At 53.7% G+C, this 26371-nt stretch overlaps 1 protein-coding gene and 1 long non-coding RNA gene across 5 annotated transcripts in view; both read right to left on the reverse strand.

The window, feature by feature from the left end:
- Positions 1-26371, reverse strand: part of ATP9B (ATPase phospholipid transporting 9B (putative)) — a 198368-nt gene that overhangs the window by 9073 nt on the left and 162924 nt on the right. For all 4 annotated transcript variants that reach the window (XM_058677155.1, XM_058677157.1, XM_058677156.1 and 1 more), the window contains 13 exons: positions 22385-22497; positions 19782-20030; positions 17797-17958; positions 16674-16766; positions 13575-13658; positions 13081-13251; positions 11098-11196; positions 8456-8545; positions 7497-7641; positions 7088-7152; positions 6370-6525; positions 6176-6240; positions 1465-1573 (listed from right to left, as the gene is read on the reverse strand). In XM_058677155.1, the coding sequence (XP_058533138.1) occupies positions 1465-1573; positions 6176-6240; positions 6370-6525; positions 7088-7152; positions 7497-7641; positions 8456-8545; positions 11098-11196; positions 13081-13251; positions 13575-13658; positions 16674-16766; positions 17797-17958; positions 19782-20030; positions 22385-22497 (1601 nt within the window). The remainder of the gene's footprint in view (positions 1-1464; positions 1574-6175; positions 6241-6369; positions 6526-7087; positions 7153-7496; positions 7642-8455; positions 8546-11097; positions 11197-13080; positions 13252-13574; positions 13659-16673; positions 16767-17796; positions 17959-19781; positions 20031-22384; positions 22498-26371) is intronic.
- Positions 4366-6134, reverse strand: LOC131482556 (uncharacterized). Its single transcript, XR_009247101.1, has 2 exons — positions 4918-6134; positions 4366-4856 (listed from the first exon to the last, which is right to left on the reverse strand). It is a non-coding gene; the product is annotated as an uncharacterized LOC131482556 (long non-coding RNA).

The raw sequence follows: 26371 nt of genomic DNA on the forward strand, positions 1-26371 counted from the left end.
GGACACACTGGGCCTGGGATGGCCAGGCCAGCGGCCACCACACTTTCTTCTCCATAGAACGCAAGCCTGCTGATAGCAGGGACTATATGCCGGGAAAGACCCTCTCCAAGCTCACTGAGCAGCCTCTGGCCCTGGGGCGGGACACACGGTGCTGCCGTCCACATGGCCTCAGCCAGGCGCCCCACACGAATGCAAAGCACCAGGGCCGAGTTCTGCACAGCTACTGCCGTGGGCTAGCTGCCTTTGGTGATCTAGACGTGTAGTTGCAGTCTGGGCAGCTGAGCCCCTGACACAAAAGGTGCGCATGGCATCCTGACCCGGGGTCCATGGAGCATGCTTAGCTCCCACAGTCACCCTTCAACAGAGGCGGGAACTCAGGCACTCTGCCCGCCACGCTGATGCTGTCGCCATGGAGGGGTCACAGTCATGTGTGCAAAGGTCCCTGCCTGCTGGCTCGCTGGCAGGAGCCTTGGCTGCTGGGGCACCGGGCTCTGGCTCCGCGTGGCCTGGCGTTTCCTGTTCCTGTGGGAGGTATCTCAGGAAGCACTGTTAAGCTTCCAGATGTGGGATGTATGTCAGCCGGTGATGACCTGCCACAGCTCCCTGAGGCTTTTGGGGTCTGATGCACCCCACTTTACCATATCACAATGGATTCAGTGCTGCAGGTTGTTAAACCAAAAACTCTTGTGGTTGTAATAAGTATAACTCAGGATGACCTCTCCCGATGTTTATGAAATTTTCATCATGACATTGATACTCACACCTCATTTTACATGACACTGGTAAACCAAATTTTTGGGGTTCCGGTTAGGTTTTCTCAAGGAACTCTGAGATCTACTTGACTATGTCCTTTACTGGCACACGACACAAGCGGCCCTGCCTCGCTCAGCACCTCCCTGTGGGCTCACAGTCAGGGGCTGCAGTGCCTGAGCCAGCTCCCCTTCACCGTGCCCCGTGGGAGGCCCCGAGACTCAGCGCTGCCGACTGCAGGCCAGCCAGCCTCAAGAGGTGAGCCAGTGCTGGCCCTCACGTGGGCTCGGGCACAGTCTGTCTGGAGACAGGAAGCTTCCTCCATGTGCGGCCTACGTGCTACGCACTCTAGAACACGCTTCCACGTAAACCATGACAAACCACACCCGTCTTCAGGAACATTCCAGACCGCCAGTGGCAGCAGGTTTTCTGGAGGCAGCGAACCCAACGGTCTGTTGTAGGGGGGCTCTGGCCTACAGTTGACAGGTGAGCCTCTTCACTAAACTCACACCCATGGCCTGGAGCCCTCTCCTCTGATCTCCTACAGGGCACTGCCAGCAACCGAGAGACCTTTTTCTCATGGGAGAAAAGCCCTTTTTAAGTTTAATGAAAAAGGAAATTGCCAAAAAATAATGAGAAATAGGAAATATGTGGACAGACAGTACCTGTTGAGGAAGCCGTCCGGGGACGCCCTCCCCGCTCGGTGGCGCATACCTTGGTTAGGTCCTTGTAGAGTTCCGGGTACAGCATGGCCATCTCCGGCTTTACGTCCTGGTCCAGCACCAAGGAGAATACGGGGAACATGGTATAGATGGTGGCGTACCTGACAAAGCAGACAGGAAGCAGGTGAGTCAGTGCATGGTGAGGGCTGAAGGGACCTCTTAACTCTGGGGGTCAAATCTCCACCAGACCAAACCGGAGCGCTCCCAGGGGCATGTGGCCCCTCCCTTGCCCAGCACCAAGTGCTCCCAGGGGCCTGCCCAGCATCACAGGCCGCACCCACTCCCTGGCGACTTCCTATTCCTCCTCCTGCCCGAGACTCAGGGACAGGAAAGCCACAATGTACACGGTGGACCATTTCTGATGAAATGTCTAACTCCCAGATGCCTGTGCACTGCCATGCAGTGGAGACCTTACCCCCAGCGGGCACGCAGGGCCCACCCAATGCCCTCTTGGCTGCCTCCTCACCTTCCCACCAGCAGTCCATTCATCACATCTCATGAGTCACCCTGTCACCTTCTGGAGACAGCTGTGTCCACCTGTTGCTTCTCATGGCCATGGGAACTGTAGTTTGTTGAGCCATTTATTCATGAGCTGTTCCCAGCTTTTGCTTATTTGAACTAAAACTGCTACCAGACATACACTGTGCACATTTCTGGGTGAAGTAAGTTTTTATTTCCTTTGGACACGACATGCCGGGTGAAATGGGGTAGGGGGGTGTCTTGCTTTGCTTTCAGGATCCGTGACTGATAACCCAACAGAATCTGCCCACACCATGAGGCAATTCCCTAGTGTGTCCGCACTGCACTGCTGCCCCCAGCACAGGTGGCAGGGTGACACTGGGAATGTCCGTGGGGTCTCAGAGGAGCCCTCTACTGGCAGTGCAGAGGGTTGTCAGTGGACCAGTGGCCATGTTCAGCTCATTGGTTTGTGTTTTTTTTTTCTCTCTTAAGATTTTTATTTATTTTACTTGAAAGTCAGGATTACTGAGAGACAGAGAGGTGTTCTGTCTGCTGTTTTGCTTCCCAAATGGCTGCGATGGCAAGCTGGGTGAGTCTGAAGCCAGGTCCCCCTCATGGGTACAGGCAGGCCATGGACCCGGGCTGTCCTCCACTGTTCTCTAGGATATAAGCGGGCAGATGGATGGGTGTGGAGCAGCCACATCTGCACCGGCCCCATGTCCAGGTGTTTGCTGCCTTGTCCTTCCTTGGTCGCCTCTCCTCTGCTGGGCCTGCTCACTGCACTCACTCCCCATCTCTAGGACACCTGCCGCTCTGGTCTGCCCTTGAGTCCCTGTCTCCGCCATGTTAGGGGCTTCTGTGGTCTTGGGCTGACTGGCACACACCTGTGCACTTCACTGGTGGCTCCTGATGCTGCTCCACTGAGGAAGATGGGCACAGGCCCTCCCCCTGTGGGTGCTGAGGTCGGGACAGTGGCAGGCTGGCTGCCACAGGCTGCAGTTGAGGGCACCGAGGGCTGCGCTGGTGTTACAGCTCACTGGATCTGTGGGCTCCGAGTGTGCGAAGTCTCTCCTCTGGGCTGAAGGAAAAGGGAGAACATCTGGGCCTCTTGTCAGAAGCTACCTGGGTTTCAGGAATTCTATCTTCACCCACTTAGAGGCAGAGAGCCAGGACCAGGACCAGGATGTCGGGCTGTCCTGCAGACCCAGGGCACATGGACAGCCAAGGGCCACACTCCACAGGGGAATTCCGAGTCACAAGATCAACATGCTCAGGTCTTGTGGCCAAAGAGTGAATCAAACAATGTTCTGCTCCTTCGGACTTTGAACTCAGCTTCATCTTCTGCGCTAGGTTAAATCTGCATAAAATTCTCAAAGTTGGTCCAACTCTTCAGTTACTTCTATTTCATTTTTTAAAAGGTTTATTTACTTTTATTGGAAAGGCACATCACATTTATGGAGAGAAGGAGAGATAGAGAGAAAATATCCTCTGTCCACTGGTTCACTCCCCAAGAAGCTGCAACGGCTGGAGCTGTGCTGATCTGAAGCCAGAGCCTGGAGCTTCTTCCGGGTCTCCCACGCGGGTGCAGGGGCCCAAGGCTTTGGGCCATCCTCTACTGTCTTCCCAGGCCACAAGCAAAGAGCTGGGTGGGAAGTGGAGCAGCCACGACACGAACCAGCACCCATATGGGATCCTGGCACCCATATGGGACCACTGAGCCATTATGCTGGGCCCACTTGGGTTGATTTTCTTGGAAGAACTCTTCCCTCTGCCTTGGAATTCAGTAACTTAACAGGGTCAGCCACCGTGCATGCCAGCACGATGCCAGCAGGAGTCCGGGCACCATGCGTGGGGCTTCACTTGTCCCATGTGTGGTTCGTGAGCACCACTGCAAGGGATCATGCGGGGCCACTATTGTAGTAGAACACACTGGTGACCTGTGACCTGCACAGCCCGGCAGACTCCTGTGGCCCTGCAGCAGCAGAGGGACGTGGCCTCCCATGTAAACAGGCTCTCGTGGCACAGGGACAGAGGTACACGCTCTCGGGGCATGGGGTGTCCGAGACTTGCCCACCCTGCTTTACGTGTCCTGGGCTCTTTGAACTGTAGCTTGTATTTCGCAATGGATGTAATCCTATAATCCGGCTTGGACTTCCATCCACTCATTAGTGCCCATCTGGATTTCTCTTGCTTTGGGTATCAGAAACACAGCTATGAGCATCGAGGCAGATTGCGCAGACATGCTGGGTGAGGCTGAGTTCTGGAGCTCTCCTAGGACAGCTGGGCAGCTGGGCAACGTAGGCTGTACTTACAGTGACATCTGCTGGTAGCTAATGGGGTGACACGATCCCCATGAGCCCGCTGGCCGTCCTCCTAACGTAAAACCTTCGAGAAGGCCATTAAAAATTCCAAAACCAAACCGGTATTTGCATCATTTTTTTTTTAAAGATTTCTTTTCCTTTTATTAGAAAGGCAGATTTACACAGAGAAGGCTAGACACAGAGAAAGATCTGTCTGCTGGTTCACTTCCCAAGTGGCCACAATGTCCAGAGCTAAGCTGATTTGAAGCCAGGTGCTAGAAACCTCTTCTTGGCTACCCATATGATTGCAGAGTCCCAAGGCCTTGGGCCGTCCTCTGATGCTTTCACAGGCCACAAGCAGGGAGCTGGATGGGAAGTGGAGCTGCTGGGATTAGAACTGGCGCCCATACGGGATCCAGCTCATGCAGAGCAAAGATTTAGCCACTAAGCCATTGCACCAGGCCCCAGATACTTGCATAATTAATATGACCTCCCCATATGCCTTTCTGTTTAATCTCAATTGTATTTTTGCATATTTTCAAACCACATTTTTCTATTGATTTGGGAGGCAGAGAGACAGGATGAGAGCTTCCATCTACTGGTTCATTGGCTGGGTTGGCCAGGGCTGAACCTGGCAGCTGGAACTCCATCCAGGAACTCCCACGTGAGTGGCAGGGACCAATCACTTGCACCATCAAGTACTGCCTTCCAGGGTCTGCATCAGCAAAAAGCTCGGACTCAGAGTGGAGCTGGGACTGAGTCCTGGCCCTGGGACAGGGAGTGTGGGTGGCCCAAGTGGCAGCCTACGCATCCCTGGTCCTTGAAGAGTTCAGCGTCATCCTGATGAGGCGCACGTGGTCCGTGCCTCACTCTTTACCTTCCCAAGGTTCCCAGGAGGCTGCTCAGAGCTGAATCACTACAGTCCTTGTGGCCACAGACGCTCACGTCCGCTGATCACATGTTCAAGTTTCTCCGGCTGGAAGCATAAATGCACCCCTGACTGCACTTCCCCCAGAGCTCCATGGCTAGGGAGACTGCGGTCCTGCTCGGCTCCCTGAAGAAACCATCTGACAGTTGTAGCTCACACGCTCTCAGATACACAGGTCGCTAGCAAGGAGATGTAGAGACTGCACACATGGAGATGACCAAGTGCCAGCCAAGAACTATGTCTCCTACTGTGTGCTGGGTGTGATGGAGCAGACAGGAAGCCCCTGTGATGACAGCGACATTTCCTGGGGGGGAGCAGGAGCTGGTGGCCTGGGACAGGTGGACGGTACGTTGTCAGTGCCCATGCTGAGTGGTGAGTCCTTCTCTGGGAGGCTCATGGCTGTTGGTCTGTTCCATGTGGGAGCTCAGCAAGACCGGCTAGCCAGCACGGCTATTCTCAGGCCACACCAACAGCCACGCTACTTACATATTTGTGCGCAAGCAACCGGATGTGCAGAGAGGAAACACCAGTATCCTCGCCTTGACAGAACTGCTTCAACATCTGACGACAGCTGTGAACAGCCCACCATTCTGGTGGTGGCCATGTGCGACCCTGAGGCCCATCTGGAGTGTGGGACATCACCCAAACTTCGGCCAACCTCTCTGCTCACGTGGAGCACCTGTGTCCAGGGGTCATGACACTACTGGTCAGGGCAGCCTCTGGGGTGACAAGGGCCCAGCATGCCCTGGCCTGGCTTTGTGGTGGGACCATTTGTAAACCTTAGCCCTGACGGTGTTTTTGACACAAATGACGGCCTCTTCATGATGAACCAAGTGAGAAACCGCCTGGTGCATGGACTGCCATGACATGCTCAAGCGGAACACCGTGCAGCCCAACGCTGACATTGGTAATGAGGAACTACCCCGATCATCACTGAGTAGCAGACACACGCGCCTCAAAATGAAAGCTCTCCTCTAAAAGGCCCAAAGGAGCAGGAAGTAGTGAAGGGAACCTACCCCACCATGAGGAAGCCCTGGTACAAGGGAACGGACGCGAAGTAGAAGACGGAAGAAAACACAGCCTGCAAAAAGAGAATGGCGTGGATCAGTAAGACAGCAGCCGCTGGGGACCAGGATCCTGCTGCCTGCGTGGGCGCCTCGGTGGGCCTTGTGGGCAGCGCCCCCTAGAGCGCCTCAAAGGGTGGGCGTACCTGCATGGTGGAGATGATGAGGCCACGGTGCATGACAAACTGGCCGAGGGCAGCTGAGCGCTTGTAGCTGTTCCGGCCATGCACCACGAGCAGCCTGCCGATGTGCCGGAACTGGGTAATGGAGAAGTCTGCGGCCAGTGAGGCCTGCCTCCCTTCCTGCAGGGCAAGGAGAGCAGGCAGGTGTGAGTGCGCTGGGACACCCGGCAGAGGTTGGGCTGAGTGGGAGTGGGGTTCTTGTCACCCACATAGGCCCACAGACACTGGGTTGTGGGAAGCCACCCCATGGCCCTGAGTGCGGACACATGGGGTCTGGCATCAGTCATGTCTTGGTGGCCAAGAGGCAGAGTCTGGTGCCAGAGACAGGCACAGCTGCCTACACATCAGTTATCTCAGATTTTCAATGGCAATCTCTCTTTTTGTTCCTGAGGTGCCAAGGAAAACAAGTAACTCGAGTCAGGCTAGACTTTCAGGCCTTTTGGTGCCTGCAGGCAGAGACCAGGATGACAACAGACAGTCCAGGGCTCATACCATGGATGCGGGCCCAGGGGCACCCCCATGCAACACAGAGGCCCGCAGAGAACCACACTCTCAACACAGAAGCTGTGTGCAGCTGGGGTGAGAAGCTGGGCAATGGGACGGGCTTGCTGGGTGAGCAGGGACGTGGGGCACTCTGGATCACTGCCGACTGCGCGTGCCAGTCGGTGTGCAGACAACCCACCTTGCCTTCAATCCCGATGCCGCAGTCAGCTGCCTGGATCATGCTCACATCATTCCCTCCGTCACCTGGGGAGTACGGGCACATCAGTCCGCCACTGCAGCCCCCGCACGCCTCTCTTCCCCAAAGGCCCGCAGACCTGCAGCTGGGCCAGGCCAACTCAGGAGCCATGAGTCCCACCTGGGGCTTCCCAGGGGTGGCAGGGGCCCAAGTCCTGCACAGAAGAGCGACAGCCAGGATCTGACAGGTGCTCCAATGCTGACCGTGCAACACCAAGCTGCGGCCTACCTGGACGCACAGTGACAGTGACCGACCTCACACTCCCCCTTCTTGTCGCTAGAGGCTGTTGGGTTTGGCAGTAGCCGGAGACGTTCTACCCACGAACCCCAGGGAAGTGGCCAGGCCTGCTCACCGACGGCACACGTGCGCTTCCCTGTGTGCTGCTGCAGCAGCTTCACGACGTGGGCCTTCTGCGTGGGCGAGCAGCGGCAGCACACCACGGCAGGGCACTGGCAAGCCAGCTCCACGAACTCGTGCTGGTAATACCTGAGACACACCTGCAACACAGTGCCCATTATGTCAGCCTGCATACACACATGCACACTCACGCAGAGGACAGGCACCAACACCACGGGCTGGAGACGGACCAAGCAGCCCCAGGGTCAGGCTGACAGGAGACTGAGGGTTCCAGCAGTGGCTAGGAGCAGCATTCCTCCGAGCCACCAGGCAAGGGCTGCCACCTGCCTTGCCATTGCAAGGACTTGCCAGCTCCTAAGGTCTTTACCAGACACGGGCAGATGGGATGACTTAAGTGCCACTGGACAGAACCCAGTGTTGACACAGGACTGTGCTTCCTCCTGCTGAGGCCGCTCACACACAATGTGCATGACCGAGCAGCACAGGCAACAGGGAGAACACGGGTGTTGTCACAACGTCTTCCATTCTGGTCCATCCGGCTGGTGAGGAAGCTTTACTTGGAAGTCAGTGGGCAGGAAGGCCCAGGTGAGCAGTGCCCCCCACCCCAACCCCAGGCCAGGCCCACAGAGGCAATGGGGAACAAGCAGCCTGCGGCCCTCGAGGGCCATCTGCACGTGGTGTCTCTGGGTGCCTCTCAGGGCCTTGTCGGGCTCTGTGGTGCTGGCCGTCTGGCCCACAGGCACATGGAGGGCACAAACCGGGCGCAACAGCTGAGACTGAGGAACACAGAGCATGAGGTGTGCCAGGGCATGAGGTGTGTGGGGCAGGCGGCTTGAGGCACCATAGTTCAGACAGCAGGGCATGTGGGGTGTGATGCCTGGGACCTGTCAGTCTCCGAACTGGCCTGGAGTACAGGGAGCCCGCACTGCCCACACCTTTGCACAGGCTGCTTACCTCCAGCGAATCCCCGGAAATGACCAGTGCACAGTCATGCTTCCTCCTGAATGCATTCAGCTCCAGATGGGCCTCTCCCCGACTGGCCACCTTTGCAGAGGAGAAGGGCCACTGTTAAAATGCCATCTGTCAGCAGTAACAGACAAACACCAGGGAACTTCAAAATTGGCGGAAAGCAAAGTTAAACAAAGTTCATTTTGGTGCAAAAAACATTGAAATCCATGAACAGCAGGGACTTTCAGAGTTATGAGAAATTGTATTATGAGAAAACCATGTGTAGATTTCCAAATGCTTTTGCATCGCACAACTTTACTTTTGAGAGGTGGAGAGCAAAGTACACCTATCACTTCACCCCTGCCCACTGGCAGCAAGAAGCAGAGCCAGGCGGGGTTTCGGGCAGCGTCTTGTGCAGGGGTGGCCCGGACTGTCACTGAGTCATCCCTGCCATCTCCCAAGCCTGCATTGGCAGGAAGCTGGGACTGGGAGCCTACATGGATGTGACTAAGTCGCTAACCAAACGTCTGCCCTGCAATGGACCTTCAAGCCCTGTGTGTCTATGGAGGTCTTGAAGTGCCCTTGGAGGACGCACTCTGAGCAATCAGAACCAGAATGTCTGGAACTGTTACCTGATGCGGCCCTTTCCATCCAACCCTGCAGTGGGCTGGGGATGGACCTGCTCACAGGGCCTGCGAGAGGGCACTTGGCAGAGTGCCCAAGGGATCGGCTCCTGCATGCACCAGTTCACTCTCAGCCACAACTAATGCAGTCTCCCTGTGCTCTGCAGGAGGCCATGGGCTGGGGCAGGGCAGGGCTGACACGGTGCTGACACCGAGAGTCTGAAGGATGGGTGAGCCACTGCAGGCTGAGCGCCGCACTGCTCCGTGTCAGTTGAGAGAAGGAATGGTCTCAGGCCAACGTTCTGCGGCATGGGAGTTGGGCTGTAGCTCACAAGCACAGCAGAGTGCCAATTTCAGCCCCAGCTGCTCCACTTTGTCCAACCCAGTCCTCCATAATGCACCTGGGGAGGCAGCAGATAGTGGCCCAGACATCGGGCCCCTAGACCTGCATGTGAAACCTGAATGGAACTCCAGGTTTCTGGCTCTGGTCTGGCCTTGCTCCAGAAAGTGTGGCGTCTTGAGGAGTGAACCAGCAGATGGAAGATCTCTCTGCCACTCTGCCTTTCAAATGCATACATCCATACACATATGTGTGTGTGTACAGATAAATGTATGTTTCTTAGAAGTCATCGTCTTCACATGAGGACAGATGCTGTCCTGCGACCAGGAAGGGGAAAACACTCCAGACTGAAACAAGAGTTCATAGCCCAAGTGGCCCACAGTGCCATCTTTGACCAGAAAGGCTGTACCGTGAAAAAGTAATTTTAAACATATAATCCATGCTTATTTATTTGAAATGAGGCGGTACAGGGAGAGGGGGAGACAACAGATCTGCCACACACTGCTGCACTCCCCCAGCAGCCACAGCAGCCAGCCAGGAGCTTCAGCTGGGGCTCCATGTGAGTCAGGGGCCCCTTCATTGCTTCCACAGGCCACGAGGCGGAGCTGCAACTTGAACTGGTGCTCATGAGGAATGCTGGAAGCGCAGGAGGTGGCTTCACCCGCTGTTTTACAGCACTGCCCTGTAATGTCAAAGGGTTAATGTGTGGTGCTATAACACCGAAAACCTGACACAAGTGAACCTGAGTATGACCAGAGCATCCGTAACTCTACTGTAAATGGTCGTCTGCAGGACCCTAATGGGTGACTGGTGCTCCAGTGGACCCTTGGGTCAGGGCTTCCTGTAGATACAGAGCAGACATGGACTGTTCGCTCGCCACTGATCAGCACCCAAGGAATTTTTGTCCAAATTAAAGTAGTCAAAACCACCACACGAAGCAAGCACTTGAGTTGATCAGGCTGGGGAGGATGCTTCCGACAGCAGTGGTGGCACTCAGCCTCAAGGCTGGCCCACAGGAAAAGGGCTGGCGCTCAGCCACTGACAAGCAGATGTCACCTCAGACACCTGTTATCACAAGCCAAACAGAGCAACGGGGGAAAAAATGCCACTCACGTACTGGAAGACACAGCATTGTCATCCTGAACATGACACCACACGGAGCACAGAGCATCCTCACTCTATACTCAACACCACACGGAGCACAGAGCATCCTCACTCTTCTATACAATACTGCATGGGAAGTTAAATGGGTCTCACTCTATCTAAATCAGCCTTCGAATCAAACTTTACTCTTCATTAAAGCTATCTTTTTTGTCGTTGTTGTTTGGTAAAAGTTTAATTTCATTGTGAATTCTACCCTTTTTGCAAGTAGAGTTGTATATAGCTAGTACCTAATCTTCCTAAATGCTAAATCCCTTGTACAGTTCACATATTTGTGTGTTTGCCTGTCTGTGGTAGTGTATACATATATATACACACTCTATATATGTATATGTATTTATATATATACATACATACACATATATATGTATATATCCATTTATTCTTAACATGATTTTAAAGTAAGAAAACCACCAGAGTGCTTCTTGATATAAAGGCTTCTGGTTTCGATCTGCAAGTACTTGAATACTTTAGTTGTGAGACAAAGCATCTAAACATTCAAAGTGATGTGGATACATACTCACCGGTCTGAAAACATGGATGTCTTGTGTTCTAGACACCAAATGTGAACTTTTGGCAATGCAGGTCGCTGTTTCGAGTTTATCGCCCGTTAGCATCCATATCTGTGACACAATTCACAGGGTGACCTTCATAGCCCTAGCCCAGGCCCCACCCTTCCGAGAGCCTCACCCTCACAGACACCGTCCACGCTTGTTCACAGCAGCCTAGGTGTCCAGGCACATGCATGCAGACATGCCTGTGCTCCCCTCTGTGGCAGTACTCAGGGCTGCAGAGGAAGGGGACTTGGTCCTAGCCGGGGAGGAGGCACCTCCACACAGCATGTGGGACTCAGTGGAGGACACAGCCATGGAACCCCACAAGAGTAGCAGTAGTGCCCAGGACTAGCAGGCAGTTACTGCGATGGTGACGGGACGGAGATGAAGGTCGCACGGCACTGTGATGTGCTCTAGTTGTTCAGCTGGGGGTGAAGGGCAGTCCCGACAGGTCTGGTGGTGGCGAATGGGGACATTAAGGACAAACCCACCCATGATGGCCAACACCTCAACGAGGCAGCACCCCGAGCCGGGGCACGGGAGGCCTGACCTCCAACTTGGTGGCTTTCATCTAGAAACAGGTTCAGAGCTTTGGGCCAGAAGTTGTCACTATCACATAAAACATAGCTTTTGCATTTACAGGCTCACATTGTGGGTATATCCCTGGACTATAAAGAGAAAAAGAAATAAGATATTCACCAGTGTGTTTGTACCTGCTTTACCTAAGGGGACAAAACCTTCTGGTAATATTCCTGGGACTGTCTGAGTTTCTCCGATTTCTCATGTAACGTTCATAAAAACACCTTTCCAGACAAAGTGAACAAAAATCCTCATGGGCTTCTGGCTTAGGGGTGCCCCGTGGCTCTCCTCGCCGCTTCTCTTAGGGGTGCCCCGTGGCTCTCCTCGCCGCTTCTCTTAGGGGTGCCCCGTGGCTCTCCTCGCCGCCTCTTAGGGGTGCCCCGTGGCTCTCCTCGCCGCTTCTCTTAGGGGTGCCCCCGTGGCTCTCCTCGCCGCTTCTCTTAGGGGTGCCCCGTGGCTCTCCTCGCCGCTTCTCTTAGGGGTGCCCCGTGGCTCTCCTCGCCGCTTCTCTTAGGGGTGCCCCCGTGGCTCTCCTCGCCTCTTAGGGGTGCCCCCGTGGCCCTCTGCGCCTCTTAGGGGTGCCCCGTGGCTCTCCTCGCCTCTTCTCCAATTAGCATGATGCATATTCACGCTAGTGGATTTTTAAGAGTCTGATGGGACTACAACAGACGGAGGAAGAACTTCTATCCTCACCCTCCATCTAAGCTAACACAGCCTCATTCTCCTTGATGAGCATGTGACGAAGCACACACGTGACCTGCTCCCAAGGGCTGAGAGCTGCCAGGAGCAGCAAGGTGCGTGGGGGGAGGTGGGCTTTAAGCTTTATCAGAGTAAGTGCACAGAAACCTCAGAGAGCTACCTGCCCACAGGCTGACTTGGAGCTTCCAACCTAGCATGTGTCTTGGGGTCCTGAGCCTGGGAGCCAGCTCACATTCTGCTAAGAAGCACTCCCCTGATGATGAGCTGACCAGGGCTGGAGGCAACCCCAGCACCCCAACACCCACTTCCGTCAACACAAGACACCAAAACCCACGAGAACAAAGCAGCAGCCTGCGCGGCCTGGATTCTCGCACTCTGCCCAATGTGCACAGTCTGCCTGTGATCCTGGGTGCACCCTGGCACCCAAGGATGGGGGACCCTGCTTGGAGTGAATGGCTGGGGGAGCACATGGAAGCTACCTCTGGGGAACATGGGAAGTGTAAGAGGAGGCTGGCTCAGCAGGCACGGGGCTGGGGTGACAATGACAGGCATGCACAGAAGGCTGTGGGGGGCTGGGGCCGAGAAGGGTCGAGGGACCAAGTGTTCCCACACCCCTGCTCCGTGCAGCCTGAGTGAGTGAGAGAAGGACTGGGGCTCAGAGCTACAACACTGCACCTTGATGCCCGCATTCCGCAGCATCTCCAGGGTGGGCCGCACATCAGCTTGCAGCTGGTCCTCCACGCCTGTCAGGCACAGCAGCTCCATCTCTCGCTCCAGGCTCTCCACCACTGCAGCCACCTTCAGTGCCCTGTCATGGACACTCAGCTTGGCCTGAGTGTATCTGCTCTGTGGACACAGACACATTTGTGTGCATGCGTGTCCATTCTGTGAGCCCCAGAGGTGGACAGTGCATGCTCTGGGGAGCCAGGGAGACACGCATGTGCACATGTCCGTGTGCCGCGTGTGAGCACTGAGGCTGTGTTCTTCGAGGCCCTGATGCAGCAGGCGCAGGGTGGGCTGGAGGACTCCTCCAGGGCCGCCTTAGCAGTGCTGCCTTTGCCTCACACTGCGACGGCCTGACCTACTAAAAGTGACATGGAAACAGACAGACCCAGACTCACAAGGAAAGCACAGGCTGTGGAGGGAAGGTATGTGGGGGACTGGCTCACCTCAAAGTCCTGGTACTGCTCCTCTGTCAGCACCCTCCTGGCCACCACGAGGGTGCGCAGCCCTTCACGCGCCATGTTCCCACACTGTGGGAAAGAGGGGAGTTACTGGTGGCCCTGCGTGGCAGATGCACACGGCCCTCCCAGCCTTGCTGGCAATTCCAGGCCTGAGGGTTTCTCCGAGTCGCCCTGTGCCCTGCACCAGGGGGAGGGTCTGGACATCATTGCACAGCTGCCCCTCCCTGAGGAAGATGCAGGAAGAAGGCTCTCCTCCTTTTCCTTCTGGTAAGATTTGTTTCTTGGGAGGGAGAGTGACAGAGACCTTCCATCTGCAGCTTTAGTTCCCGTGTGTCCGTGTAGCCGGAGGTGGCTCAGGCTGCAGCTGGAGTCAGGAAGCCCAGCTTGATCTCACACACAGACGGCGGGGCTCCAAGTACACGGGGCACCAACTACTGGTTTCCCAGATGCACCGGTGGGTAGCCAGGACAGAACTGACACTCTGGTAGGAGATGCTGGTGTGGCAAGGGGCAGCTTACTCGTGGTGCCACAATGGTGGCCCCAGACACACTCTTGATCCAGTGCTTATGCACTGAAGTGAACGTTTGGTGTCCCCTGACCCCATGAAAGCCACACTCCCACTGCTCTTGTGAGGTCACAACTTAAGAGACAGCAGAGTCCCTCACCTTCTCCTGGGGTGGGCACCAGGCTGCCTGCAGCAACAAACAGGAAGGTGGCAGTGGTGGGACGGAGACACTGCTGGCAGGGAGGCCTCACACGGGCGCAGTAGTCGCCCCGTGACAGAGCTGGGCTCCTGCTCTAACATGTGCTTCCGCCGTGCGTTCTGAGCTCTCCTCGCAGCTCTGCTCTGATTCCTCTTTGCTGGCCACGGTGGGCACACCCAGCAGCAGTGGTGCCAGCTAAGGCTGGCAGGAACCAAGCTCAGAACCCAGAGCTTAGCGGGGAGTGGGGCTTGGCTCCTGCTGTGTAGATGGGGGAGCCGGGAGCATCATAAGACCCGACAGGAATGCAATGGAGAACATGAAAACACCTCTACAAACTGTTAACTCCACTCACACACACAGTACCGAGTATTCATCCCTCCAAGGTGCACAAGTCCAGTTAGGCTGGAGGAGGCTGAAGTCAGGCTTTCTGCTGGAGGTAACCACATCTTCTATCAAAGTCGACTGCACACATTTGGTGAGAGAAACCACTGCTGGCACATTTATTAGGTTCCCTCATATCAGTCAGACTCCCTCAAGTCACCCAGGCTCCCTCACGTCACCCAGGCTCCCTCACGTCGGTCAGGCTCCCTCACGTCACCCAGGTTCCCTCATGTCACCTGAGCTCCCTTACGTTACCCAGGCTCCTTCACATCAATCAAGCTCCCTTACGTTACCCAGGCTCCTTCACATCAATCAAGCTCCCTCACGTCACCCAGGCTCCTTCACATCAATCAAGCTCCCTCACGTCACCCAGGCTCCCTCACATCACCCAGGCTCCCTCACGTCACCCAGGCTCCTTCACGCCAGTGATGTTCTCTCACGTCACCTAGGCTCCCTTACATCAGTCAGGCTCCTTATGTCATCCAGCCTCCCTCCCTCATGTTAGCCAGGCTCCTTCATGTCAGCTGTGCTCACTGCGTCAGCCATGCTACAAAGCTACAGCCGACATCTCATCAACTCCTCATACGAATGTCTAGTAAGGCCCTTCAGTGCCATTGGTCTGCAGGTAAACAGAAACTGGGTAGCCACTCAGAGCTGCTTGGACGCCCCTTCCTAAGCTGTCTAGCCCTGAGGCAAGCTCTGTTGTGTGCCAGGAAATTGGGGATTCACAAGGACGGTGGCCGAGGATGTCTCTGGTAGACTCTGAGGAGCACCTCATCAGAGGGTTTAGCGGGCAGGGGTCAACACAGCCACATCCCCACCTACATCCTTGCTGGAAGCCTGATCCTGGCTGTGGGCTTCTGAATTCGGCCCTCCCTGGGACACAAGGCAGAGCTGAGGGACAGAGGCACAGGCAGGGCATGCCGAACTGCCCTGCTGGCTGCTCACAGCAAGAGTCCATCAGACCACAAAGCTTTTAAAACCACAAGATCTAGCTTTGAAGACAAAATACAAGTTGAAAACATAGCGTCCATGGGTTAATAGTCATCTTTGTGAAAACCAATCCGACCATATCTGTTGTAAGACATTTATTGATTTGACCTCATAGAGCTAAATAAGTTAAATATTTTTCAAGTAATTGTACATTATGACCAGAAGTAATTTTTATGGCATTTTACTAGGTCAGTGGAAGCCTAATTCATCAACATCCCTGATTAAAATCAAAGTGCCCTAAAGGAGATATTGATTCATGCCGCCAACACCACGGGGAATGTGAGAGTGTGGCAACTGAACTGTTAGGCTGTCTCTGACCACCATGAACACCTGAACAACAGCAGGTTGTCCTGCTTGTGGCTGCGCTGGTTCTAATCTGACTCAGAAACCCAAGCGCTGACTGCCACACAGGCCTACAGAAGATGGTCTCAAGAGCAGGCCTACAGATCACATTGGTTAGGACAAATCAGTGCATTGATTATATTTGCTACTTGGTTATATTTGTAATTTATTTTTATTTTAAAGTAAATCCTACTTACAACTTAACACTTAATTAAAATTTTAATTAAAACCCCCTTGCAAATATTTAGGCTACTATATAATACAATCTTGGTAATATGTACAATATCGAGCATTCAGAATTCTTCAATGAATTTCTATGCCTTTATCATTCTAAATAAAAGATTCTTCAGTAAGATCTATTTGAACATACCTGCAATGTGATTACACAGAAAAACCACTAGGTATTTATCTGGGACATAAGCTAGTCACAAATAAATATGACTTCTGTTCCTATGCTCTGTGGAACTGAAAAATCTCTATGTATTTAAAATAATTTAGTGGAAAGTGACACTGTTTTTGGTAATCAATTTCTTCCTGGTTTGAAATATCGACAGGTCGATTTACGGCCACGACAGCCATGCCTCCAGGTTGGGAAGGCAGCTTTTCTGCGCCCTAGCCAACACACGTGACAAAATACCTGCCCTGGGGAGTGCCAGCCTCTCACCTCCTCTTCCAGCCAGTCGTTGTACTGGACGATGGCGGTCATGGCGGCATCCGCACCTTTCATATAGAAGGTGACCTCTGCGGTGGCCTCATCCTGCAACACAGGGGAAACAGGGACGTGTCGGGGGTGGTGGCCCTTGAAATAATGCTGGCCTGCTAGAAAAGCCACTTTGGTGAAGGCACTCCCTCTGTGGTGAGGACATCAGGAAACATACCATTTACTTTGCAATGCTACATTGCAAGTTTTTGAAATGAAACTTGTTAATGGATAAACTTAAGCTACAATGCAAGCATTAATTCTCTTACACTTTTGGTTGGACTGAATGCTTCACTGATTAGCCCAAAATAAATTTTTGGTGTTTACTTAAAGTCTAATAGCAGTATACTGCAGCAATTTCATGATCAGGGATCACTCAGTGAAGCTGTTTGGCCCGCTACTTCTGTGGAAGATGAAACAAAACAGCTTCAGTTGATTCCAAAAGTTAGTAACAACACAATTCATTTCTTCTTCCTTTGGTAGATGGAGGAATCTTTATAGAATTAGATTTTTTTTTTTGTCTTAGATTCTTACTTATATATTATTAGATTTTCTTTAAAAAAAAAACTGTAATAAATATACCGCATTTGAGTAGATGTTTAACTGTTCTCTCGAGAAAATTTTGGATCTACCAAATGCTAAAAAGGTTCTTGCCCTTGGATCCCTGCCACCCATGTGGGACCTGGGTGGAGTTCCTGCTTCCTGGCTTTGGCCGGGCCGAGCCCCAGACACTGTGGACATGTGAGGAATGACCCGACGGGTGGAAGCCCATGTCTCCTGCTCTGTTAACAACCAGGAGCACTGCAGATGCCACCTGCAATGCTGGCTTCCCCCATGGGCATGAGTTCATGCCCTGGTTTTTCTGCTGATGGCCTGGGAAAACAGTGGTAGATGGTCCAGACCTTCTGGCCTCTGCACCCAGGGGAGAGATCCAGGAGAGGCTCCTGGCCTGGCTTCAAACTGGTCCAACCCTGGCCACTGCAGCTGCCTAGGAGTGAAGCAGCAGACAGAAGATGTGCTTCTCCCTCTCTATTAAATAAACACATCTTTGGAGCCAGGCGCTGTGGGCGTGGCCGGCCACACCTACCCGGACGATGATGCCCATACGCTTGCTCTCGGAGGTGAAGGGGAACATGTGCAGGATGCAGAAGGCCAGGACCTGGCCGCTCGGCGTCCTCAGCTGCATGGAGGTGAGGTCTCTGCTGACCAGAGTGAGCCCGACGCTCTCTGTCCACTGCACCAGTGCAACCTGGGGCCAGCAAGACAAGAGGCGGAGACACTCAGTGCAAGGCAAACTCAGAAGACACACGGCACTGCGGTGCCTGCACATCAGACACCATGTCGCAGTGAGCCACCAGAGCCCTTCAGCAGGCCGTTCTGGGTCACTGACGCACCTGCAGGGTCTACCTTCCAGCTCCGGAAGGGCCTCCCCTGCCCGTGTCACCTAGTCCTCAGAAGCGAGGACAAGTGTGGGCAGGGTTACAAGGTCGCAGGGGACTCCAGGAGAGGACAGATTTCAATCTTGCAGTTTTCCTAAGATAAGAGACTGGGCCTGAGCAGCCAGCTGGCACGCTGCTCTGGGGAAGGCAGGTAACGTACCAGTCTCACCTGTCTGGCCTGACTCCCCTCTCTGCAACGTGGGGACGTGGCTGACGTGGAACCCCACAGTGGGAACGGTTCTTAGTCACAGTGATCTACTGCTTGTGAAAACAGGAGAGTGGATGTTGAAGTGAAGGATTTCTGAGTAATGTTTTACACGGAGAAGCATTTTCTGAAAACAAGTCTGTCTTGACGTTAGTCACGCTGTATGCCACGCATACAGAATACATCTCTGCAAGCCAGCGACAGCATGGCAGCCTTCTCCCAGGGGTCCACACTGCTCTGCGGGCCCCTGGTGCTCACGCCTCTCCTGATGCTGCCTCTACCTGGGCAGAAGAACCACCCGACTGCAGTCTGAACCACTGATACTCCCAGGCTTTGAAACCTCAAACCTGTCCTGTGCCAGGCTGGTCCTGGTCTCGTCTCTCCCTTGGTTTTCGCACATGGTGGGTTCCCACTCTACAGAGAAACCACTGATGGTTCTGGTCCTAGGACAAAGGCTACATCAGAGTTCCAGACTTTGAGCCAGCACAGTATCTCCTAAAACCTCAGTTTCCTTGCTGATAGTGTCCATGACATAGGTCATGTCTGGAGAGCACCTGTGTGCTCTGTGGACTCAGCTCACCAACAAAATGTCAAAAAGACTTGACTGGCTCACACAGCCCCACTTCTGCACTCAGATCTTCTGTGTCGTTTTCTACAAACCTAAATGCACCAGCTCCCTTCTGGACTACGGCATGTGGCTGACTCTGCTCTCACACCCATGGCCCTGCAAGCTTTGAGTGACCACGGCTGTGCATGGAGGTGCTGGACAGACACCCTTTGTACCCCTTCAGACGCCCAGAATGCAGTGGGGGGAGGATGGTTCCGGGGAGCAAGGCATCCTGCAGCGACTCATCTTCCCTCGGTTTTTATTAAAAGAAATTCTAAAAGTTAACACAACATTTATATATTTCTGGGATATGATGTGAGGCATTGCACACTGGAATAGCCGTTTAGGGCAAGTAGAGGTTCTCCGCTCCCAATCTGCAAACTATGCCAGCATCCCTGCAGCAGAGAGCTGGTCGTGGGCTTCATGAGCAGGGGCCTGACGCTGACCACCGCCTCATCACGTCCCCAATGCCCCATCTGTGCAAAGGACTAATAGATCATAGCCAAGACTTTACATGTTTGAAAGTATTTACAACCTACTTCTCTTTTAAAATAGCACCTTGCTTATAAACACTGACAAAATACATGGAAATCTAAGTTGTATGACGTGGAGTGGAGAAAACCCTGGATGGCGCACCTGAGGGACCATATCAGGGGCCTCATCCTAGATACCAGCTGCTGGGGGCTGAGGAGCTGGCACTGAAAAACTCAGCATCCATGTAGGCAGCGTCCCCGGCTGCTGCCTCTGCACCCCAGACCAAGTCCCAGGACAGAGTCACACAGAGCAGGCACGGGGTGATCTGCCAGCAAACATGGACTGACCTCATCAGGGCTGGACGCCTGGTAGGTGCGGTTCTCGTCGCTGAAGTCTTGGTCAGCTTCGGCAGACTCTGTCTCCCCGGTGACTCCAGCCCGGGACTCATACACAGGGGTCACATTGTGGCACAGAGCCAGGGCCTTCACCGCCTCGTGGATCCGACTGCTGACGCTCTTTCTAATCTTGGGGGCGGAAGACTGCGCTCTTCTCAGGGGGGCTGGGCCAGCACTGCTCCCAGCAGCTGGAGGATGCGCCTGGGGGACACGGGCAGCCACCAGGAGTGGCGTGACTCACCTGCGAGACGCTCACAGGCTGCGCGTGATGGTAAGACAGGGTGTGGCTGTGATTCTGATGATCTGCACAGAGTTTGCTCAGCGGAGTCATTTCTTTACCTTAATACTCAGAGTATTCTGACAATTTCAAAGCATCACATATACTGCAGCATCTGCTGTAATAGTTTAGATCTATTTCTTTCTAAGAAGAACTCCTTAAACATTACTTACCAAACACAGAATAGGTTAAGAATAAGCTGTCAGGGTATTTGTACTATGCTCAGTTTCTGCCCCAAAGTGGGTACAGCTGCAGCACAGCTGGAACGCTCCCTTGTGACCACATTTGAACCTGGACAGCGTGGTGAGCAGCACACAGCACGCGCGGTGAAAGGAGGTAGCCAGGCCTCATCCGGGAGCTGCTGTCTCCAGCAGTGTCTGCTCTGTGCTGGCGGGTGCTGCGTGCCCAGCAGGCTCTGCTGTGTCTCAAAGGGGACATACCTTCCTCACTACCTTCTCCTGTTGATGGTGTGGAAGAACTTCAACAGGGCACGACTGTCCTCCTTAGACACCAGGGCGCTGGCGTCTGGCCCGGGTGTGAAGTCACTGAACTGGGAACTCGTACCGTAATTAGAGCTGTTGGGGAGAGGCTGGCTTGGTGCTCAGCTGCACTACCTCGGAGCGAGCCCCCACGCACCTGCTTCCTGCGTCCAACGCGCTCTGCAGCAGACGCTCGGCTTGTTACCTCCTCGCACTGTGCTCTGTTTATCAATGCTTGTATCATTTAATTTCACAAAGTCCATTAAAGACTACACCTTCTCCCATACCAAAGACTTCCCGTGGGAATACGTAATCAGGTTACAAGAGAACCGTGCTACGTTACAGTGGGCCTATGGGACCACTGTCACCTCTGTAGAAAAGCTTTCACTTATTTCCACTGTAAAGGCATACAGAGAGCAAAAGCAAGACACAGAGACAGGGAGAGACTGGCATCTGCCATACACTGGCTCACTCCCCAGTGCCCACACTGGGCAGTACCTGAGTTCAGCCTTTGACATAGAGGAAAGGCCTTGAGGGCGTGAGCCATCATGGCTGCCTGTCTGGGTGCTCACTGGCACAACCCTGGAGTGGAAACAGAGGGACACTCGAACCCAGGCACTGCCACTGGTACGAGGGCAGCATCAGTGCTGCACACAAGGCGCACCCTACTGCTCTCACAAAAAACAGGGCAGAGATGGGACATGCTCAGCTGCACAGGCCAGGCCCGGGCGGCCAGCTGACAGACAGGAATGGCCAAACTGCATGAACACCACACAAACAAAAACAAATGGGACATGTTGGTTGCTTTTGGGTTACATTTTTCCCTTTCTGCTTTTATTTTTTTCCTACTAGAATACTTATTTGGAGATATTAAAAAATATCTTATTAAATATCTTATTAAAGAATGTTATAGGTAATACAACATTTTTCAGAAAACAGATGCTACTGGGTACAATTTTTATCTAAACATACTCTTTGAAGAAGGCAAAGTTAAGCTTTATTCCTTCTCCTTGTTCAATTTTCTTCTCCTGTTATAAACACTCCAGCTTTCAAAATGTTCTATGTTGACACGAACTGCACCTGTGCTGACAAGCTCTTGGCCGTGTGTGCTCACAAGCGCCAGGTGCAGTAGCATATTCCATTAAGGGCACGTCAGCCCAGCAGTTGCGGCACAGGAAGAGGGCTGTCAGACAGTGGGGCTCAGGTTCCTCTAGCTGCCAAGGGAAAATGCAGTCCAGCTTGGCTAGGCAGAATCCAGCTGGACCCAACCACACATACAAGGAGGCCTACCAGCCTTGGTCAGCTCACAGCATGCCCGCAGGCCTCGAGTTTGGGACGGCCTGCTAAGCTGGAGAGGCTGTGGCTATCAGATCAGTGTGTTGAACCACCAGTGGGCAGGCAGACGAGACGCCTAGGACAGCGTTCACTTCCGCCACAGACCATGGAATCCCAGGGCTCCTGCAATCAGTGGCTTCCCATTCGAAGGACTCCCGATGAACGAGCCACAAACACTGCAGGGGCTGGGGCCACGCTCCCTCTCAGTGCAAGCAAACATGACACATACGCCCAAGGGCCCTGCAGCCACCCGGCCAGGAGCTGAGGCACATGGTGAGACCTCCAGGTTGCAGCTTGGGCTCCTGGCCTTGTGGTCCTGGGCAGCTCCCACGAGGCCTCAGAAGACAGAGTCCTTACTGCTGTCATGCAGTGGCTGAGCGTCACTCCTCTGAGCAAGAAGGTGGCAGAGGCTGCCGCAGCACCCCGAGGTCCACTCACCTCGGGGGAGCCTAAGCAGCACTCACCTGACAGTAGGAGCTGGCAATGTGGCTCTGGATCTCGTCCATTGTGTCTGTCCCATAGGACACCGTGCCCAGGTGCAGCCGCTTAAACACCATCTCATTCTGGGTGAGGGTTCCTGTGACCAAGGTGACCACAGGCAAAGTCAACACTAGCCAGAGCCCAGGAGGCCACACCCTTCTACACCCCTCCCTCCAACAGGGCATTTTGCCTTCCCCTTGCTGCCAGCTCCCATGAGCGCCGCTGGCGACTGGACGTGACCAGGAAGGAGCTGGCTCTCTACGTGACGTGGGCCCTGGGGAGCTGAGACGCCCGAGAGTGTGGGCATGCAGTGCTGTAGGGTGTCTGCACCTGCCCTGTCCTCCCCACACACAGGGACTATGTACCGTGATGCGTGTGAAGAAGGCGGAGCCACGGGGCTTTTCACATGACCACAAAGCACACGAGTGTCCTAGCGCCTTTCTGTTGTCCTTGGCACACAGAATACTCACAGTACAGGGGGCCCAAAGAGCTAAGGAATATTTGCTATGAAAAAACCGAGTAACAAAAAAAATTTTTTACACTTCCCCTGCCAAATCTTTTTTTTTTTTTTAAGATTTATTTATTTTATTACAGTCAGATATACAGAGAGGAAGATCTTCCGTCCGATGATTCACTCCCCAAGTGAGCTGCACCGGCCGGTGTGCGCCGATCCGAAGCTGGGAACCAGGAACCTCTTCCAGGTCTCCCATGTGGGTGCAGGGTCCCAAAGCATTGGGCCGTCCTCGACTGCTTTCCCAGGCCACAAGCAGGGAGCTGGATGGGAAGTGGAGCTACCGGGATTAGAACCGGCGCCCATATCCTGGGGCGTTCAAGGCGAGGACTTTAGCCTCTAGGCCACGCCGCCAGGCCCGCCAAATCTTTAAATTCCATTTTCCCTGAGTCTTGGGAAGCCCCTCATGCAAGAATATAGTTTTCTTGTCTGTCAGTCCCCTATGCCCGTGAGTGGGAGGAACACTGCATGACTCAGAGGCAGCCTACTCTAAAGGAGACGCAGCACTTCACTCCTGCTGTGTGAGATGGTTCAGACAACGCTCCTACAAAAATGTCACTCTGATCCAGACATTCCAAAGAACAGCAGCGAGCAGCAACGCCTGTCATTTATACAGTGTTGCTCCTTCACCAAGTCCTATGCTTCTCTTTAAAAGGCTGCGCTCCAGCACCTGAAGACTCAGCTGCTCAGCTTCACCCAAGGGAGTGGGAATGAAAAACCACAACCACACAGCATGTCACACTGCTTGTAAATTGTTGTACCAGCTTTATTAAAATGGAATTAACTGACACTGTGGCACAGCAGTTAAAGCTGCTACCTGCAACTCCGGCATCCCATATAGTTGGCCAGTTTGAGTCCTGGCTATTCTACTTCCTATCCAGCTCCCTACTGATGGCCTGGGAAAGCAGCAGAGGATGGCCAAAGATACTGGACGCCCGTGGGAGACCCAGGTGAAGTTTCTGGCTTCCGCCTGGCCTGGCCAGGTCTTGGGGGGGGAGTATATTTCCTCACCTGACGTTATTAGCTACAGCCCATACCTGCCTACCTCACAGCAAGAACAGACATTAAACAACCATGACTACCAAAGCCTCTCGAATACAGAAATAAGAGCCCACTTCCTCATCCTGACGGACGCTCTCCAAGCTACCAGGATGAGCGTAGAGTTGGGGAGTGTGGGGCTTCCACCTGCGTGTCTGCCTGTCCTGCAGCCCTAGCGTATGTCCCCTCCCCAGCTGTGCCCTTCTCTGGCCAGCAGCACCCGCCTTGGTGCTCTCTGCATGACACCTGGGAGCTCCTGGCTGCTGCTCATCCTCACAGGGCCTAGGTGAGGTTTACACACAGACTCTCCGTAGGTCAGGTAGTCATTTGGCAAACACTCCTTGCAAGGTGTCGCTGCACGCTGGGCTTGGAGGCAGCGAGGCCTGTGTCCAGAATCTGCCTGGGCCTGGCGACCAGCAGCTGCAGTCTGTGCCTGGCCTCTCAGGCCAAGGTTATCTTTGCTTCCCCCAAGCCACTGGTGCACAGAGATGCCTGCCAGCCACCAGCCGGATGGAGGTGCTGCGCTGACGTCTGTGGGCGTAAAGGGAGAAGAGGGCCATCATTTCTAGCGTCACTTTGGGCCATGTCTGACCTATGCTATTTTGTATTTCGTAAGGTTTTAAAACTGCCAGGGCAAACAGAGCACAGAAGCTGTCTGCATGAGACTCAATGCGGACATCACAGTGCACACCATCCACAGCTACAACTGGGCAGGAACACTAACTCAGCACAAGAGGTGAACTAAGCCACCAGCTGCTGGGGCTCGGGGAGCACTGTGCAAAGCCCACGTGGGAAGGGCTCCAACATGGGCACTGCGAGAACGACACTGTCCCCCACCACTCATGAGGGCTGGTACCCGGATGGCTGCACACTCATCCCTGGCTATGACACCGAGTTCTCAGAACTAGCAGGTGGCTAGGAGCATTCAGCCACTAAGACACAGCTTAAGACCCCTGCACCCAGGGTAACTCCAGCGTCCTGCTAATGCAGGCCCTGGGGGACAGGGAGAATGGTTCCAATGCCTGAGCTTCCCACCCCCGGCCCCCAGGGGCATGGGCTGAGCTCCCTGCTCTGGGCGCTGGCCCAGGCCCAGCTGGAAGAAGCAGGCCTTTGAGGAGTGAGTGACTGGGAGGGCTTTCTGAAGTAGAGAAAAGACTAAAAATGGAAGTTAGTATGTTATGGTGAAGCCTGTCATCAGCTTCTCTCTCCAGCATCATCTCCCTGATCACACAGCAGCACAGCCCGGCTGGGCGCTGCACCTGGGGCCAGGAGGCGCCTGGCACGCTGCTTGGAGTGTGCGCCGAGGCAGCTGGAGGCTGGGAGGGGCAGGACGTGTGTTCTTGGTGCATGTGACATGCTGGAAAGTCATCGTGTAATTACAGCTCCCTCTAAAAAATAACAGCTCACAGGCATGTCAATGAAACCATGGCAAAAAGTTAAATGTGTCATGACATAGAGCTTGCTCTACTTAGAACAGAAATGTGAGCACTCTCCTGACAGTCAAAACTCGTAGCCGAATGTCTGCATGTTTCCCAACTTGCGAGCAGTCTGTTTAACCTGCTGCTGTGACACAGGTATGGCTCCACAAAAGGTGATGAGGGTGGCAGTCCCCACATTACTGAAAACGGCTAATAGGAGACCAGGAAGCCGCCTGGGGTGTGAGGGGTCCACAGCTCTCACTTCACAGTGCACCTCTGCCATCAGGGCACACAGCTGTGCCTTCTCCATCACGACTGCCCTGCTGCACACATGGAAGACCTGGAAGGAATTCTGGGCTTCCGGCTTGGGCCTCACCCCGCCCACCCATCATGGCCGTTTGTGGGGTGACCCAGCAGATGAAAGAGCTGTCTCTCTTCTTCGTAATTCCGCCTTTCAACTCACTAAATAAAATAGATGGATTTGCTTTTTTTAAAAGTGTGTTCTCCAACTGGAATCACTGTGTGTCCCTTTGAGGTTATTTCCTTTCTTCTACTGAGTTTTATACTTCTGACATCTACTCACATACTTGTAGGCATCAGTAAGAACTGCACTTTGATTGTATAGTTTAACTTGTTTATCTCCCCACTCATTAAGTAAAACTTCAGTATCTCTAATTTTTGGCTGTTACAAATAATGTTACCATAAATTATAAAAGTACAGGTTTTACGGATGAAAGCTTTTTTCTAAAATTAAACATTTATTTTATTTGAAAGCCAGCATTACAGAGAGGAGAGATGCAGGGAACACACACACACACGCGCACACACGCACACACACACACACACACACGTGCACACACGCACACACAGATTCTCCATCCACTGGCTCATTCCCCAAAACCTGGCTAGGCCAGGTGAAGCCAGAAACTTCATCTGGGTCTCCTGCACGGGTGTAGGGCCAAGTCCTTGGGTCATTTTCTGCTGCTTTCCCAGGCGTGACAGCA

This window comes from Ochotona princeps, chromosome 18 (genome assembly GCF_030435755.1).
Source record: "Ochotona princeps isolate mOchPri1 chromosome 18, mOchPri1.hap1, whole genome shotgun sequence".
NCBI classification, from domain to species: Eukaryota; Metazoa; Chordata; class Mammalia; order Lagomorpha; family Ochotonidae; genus Ochotona; species Ochotona princeps.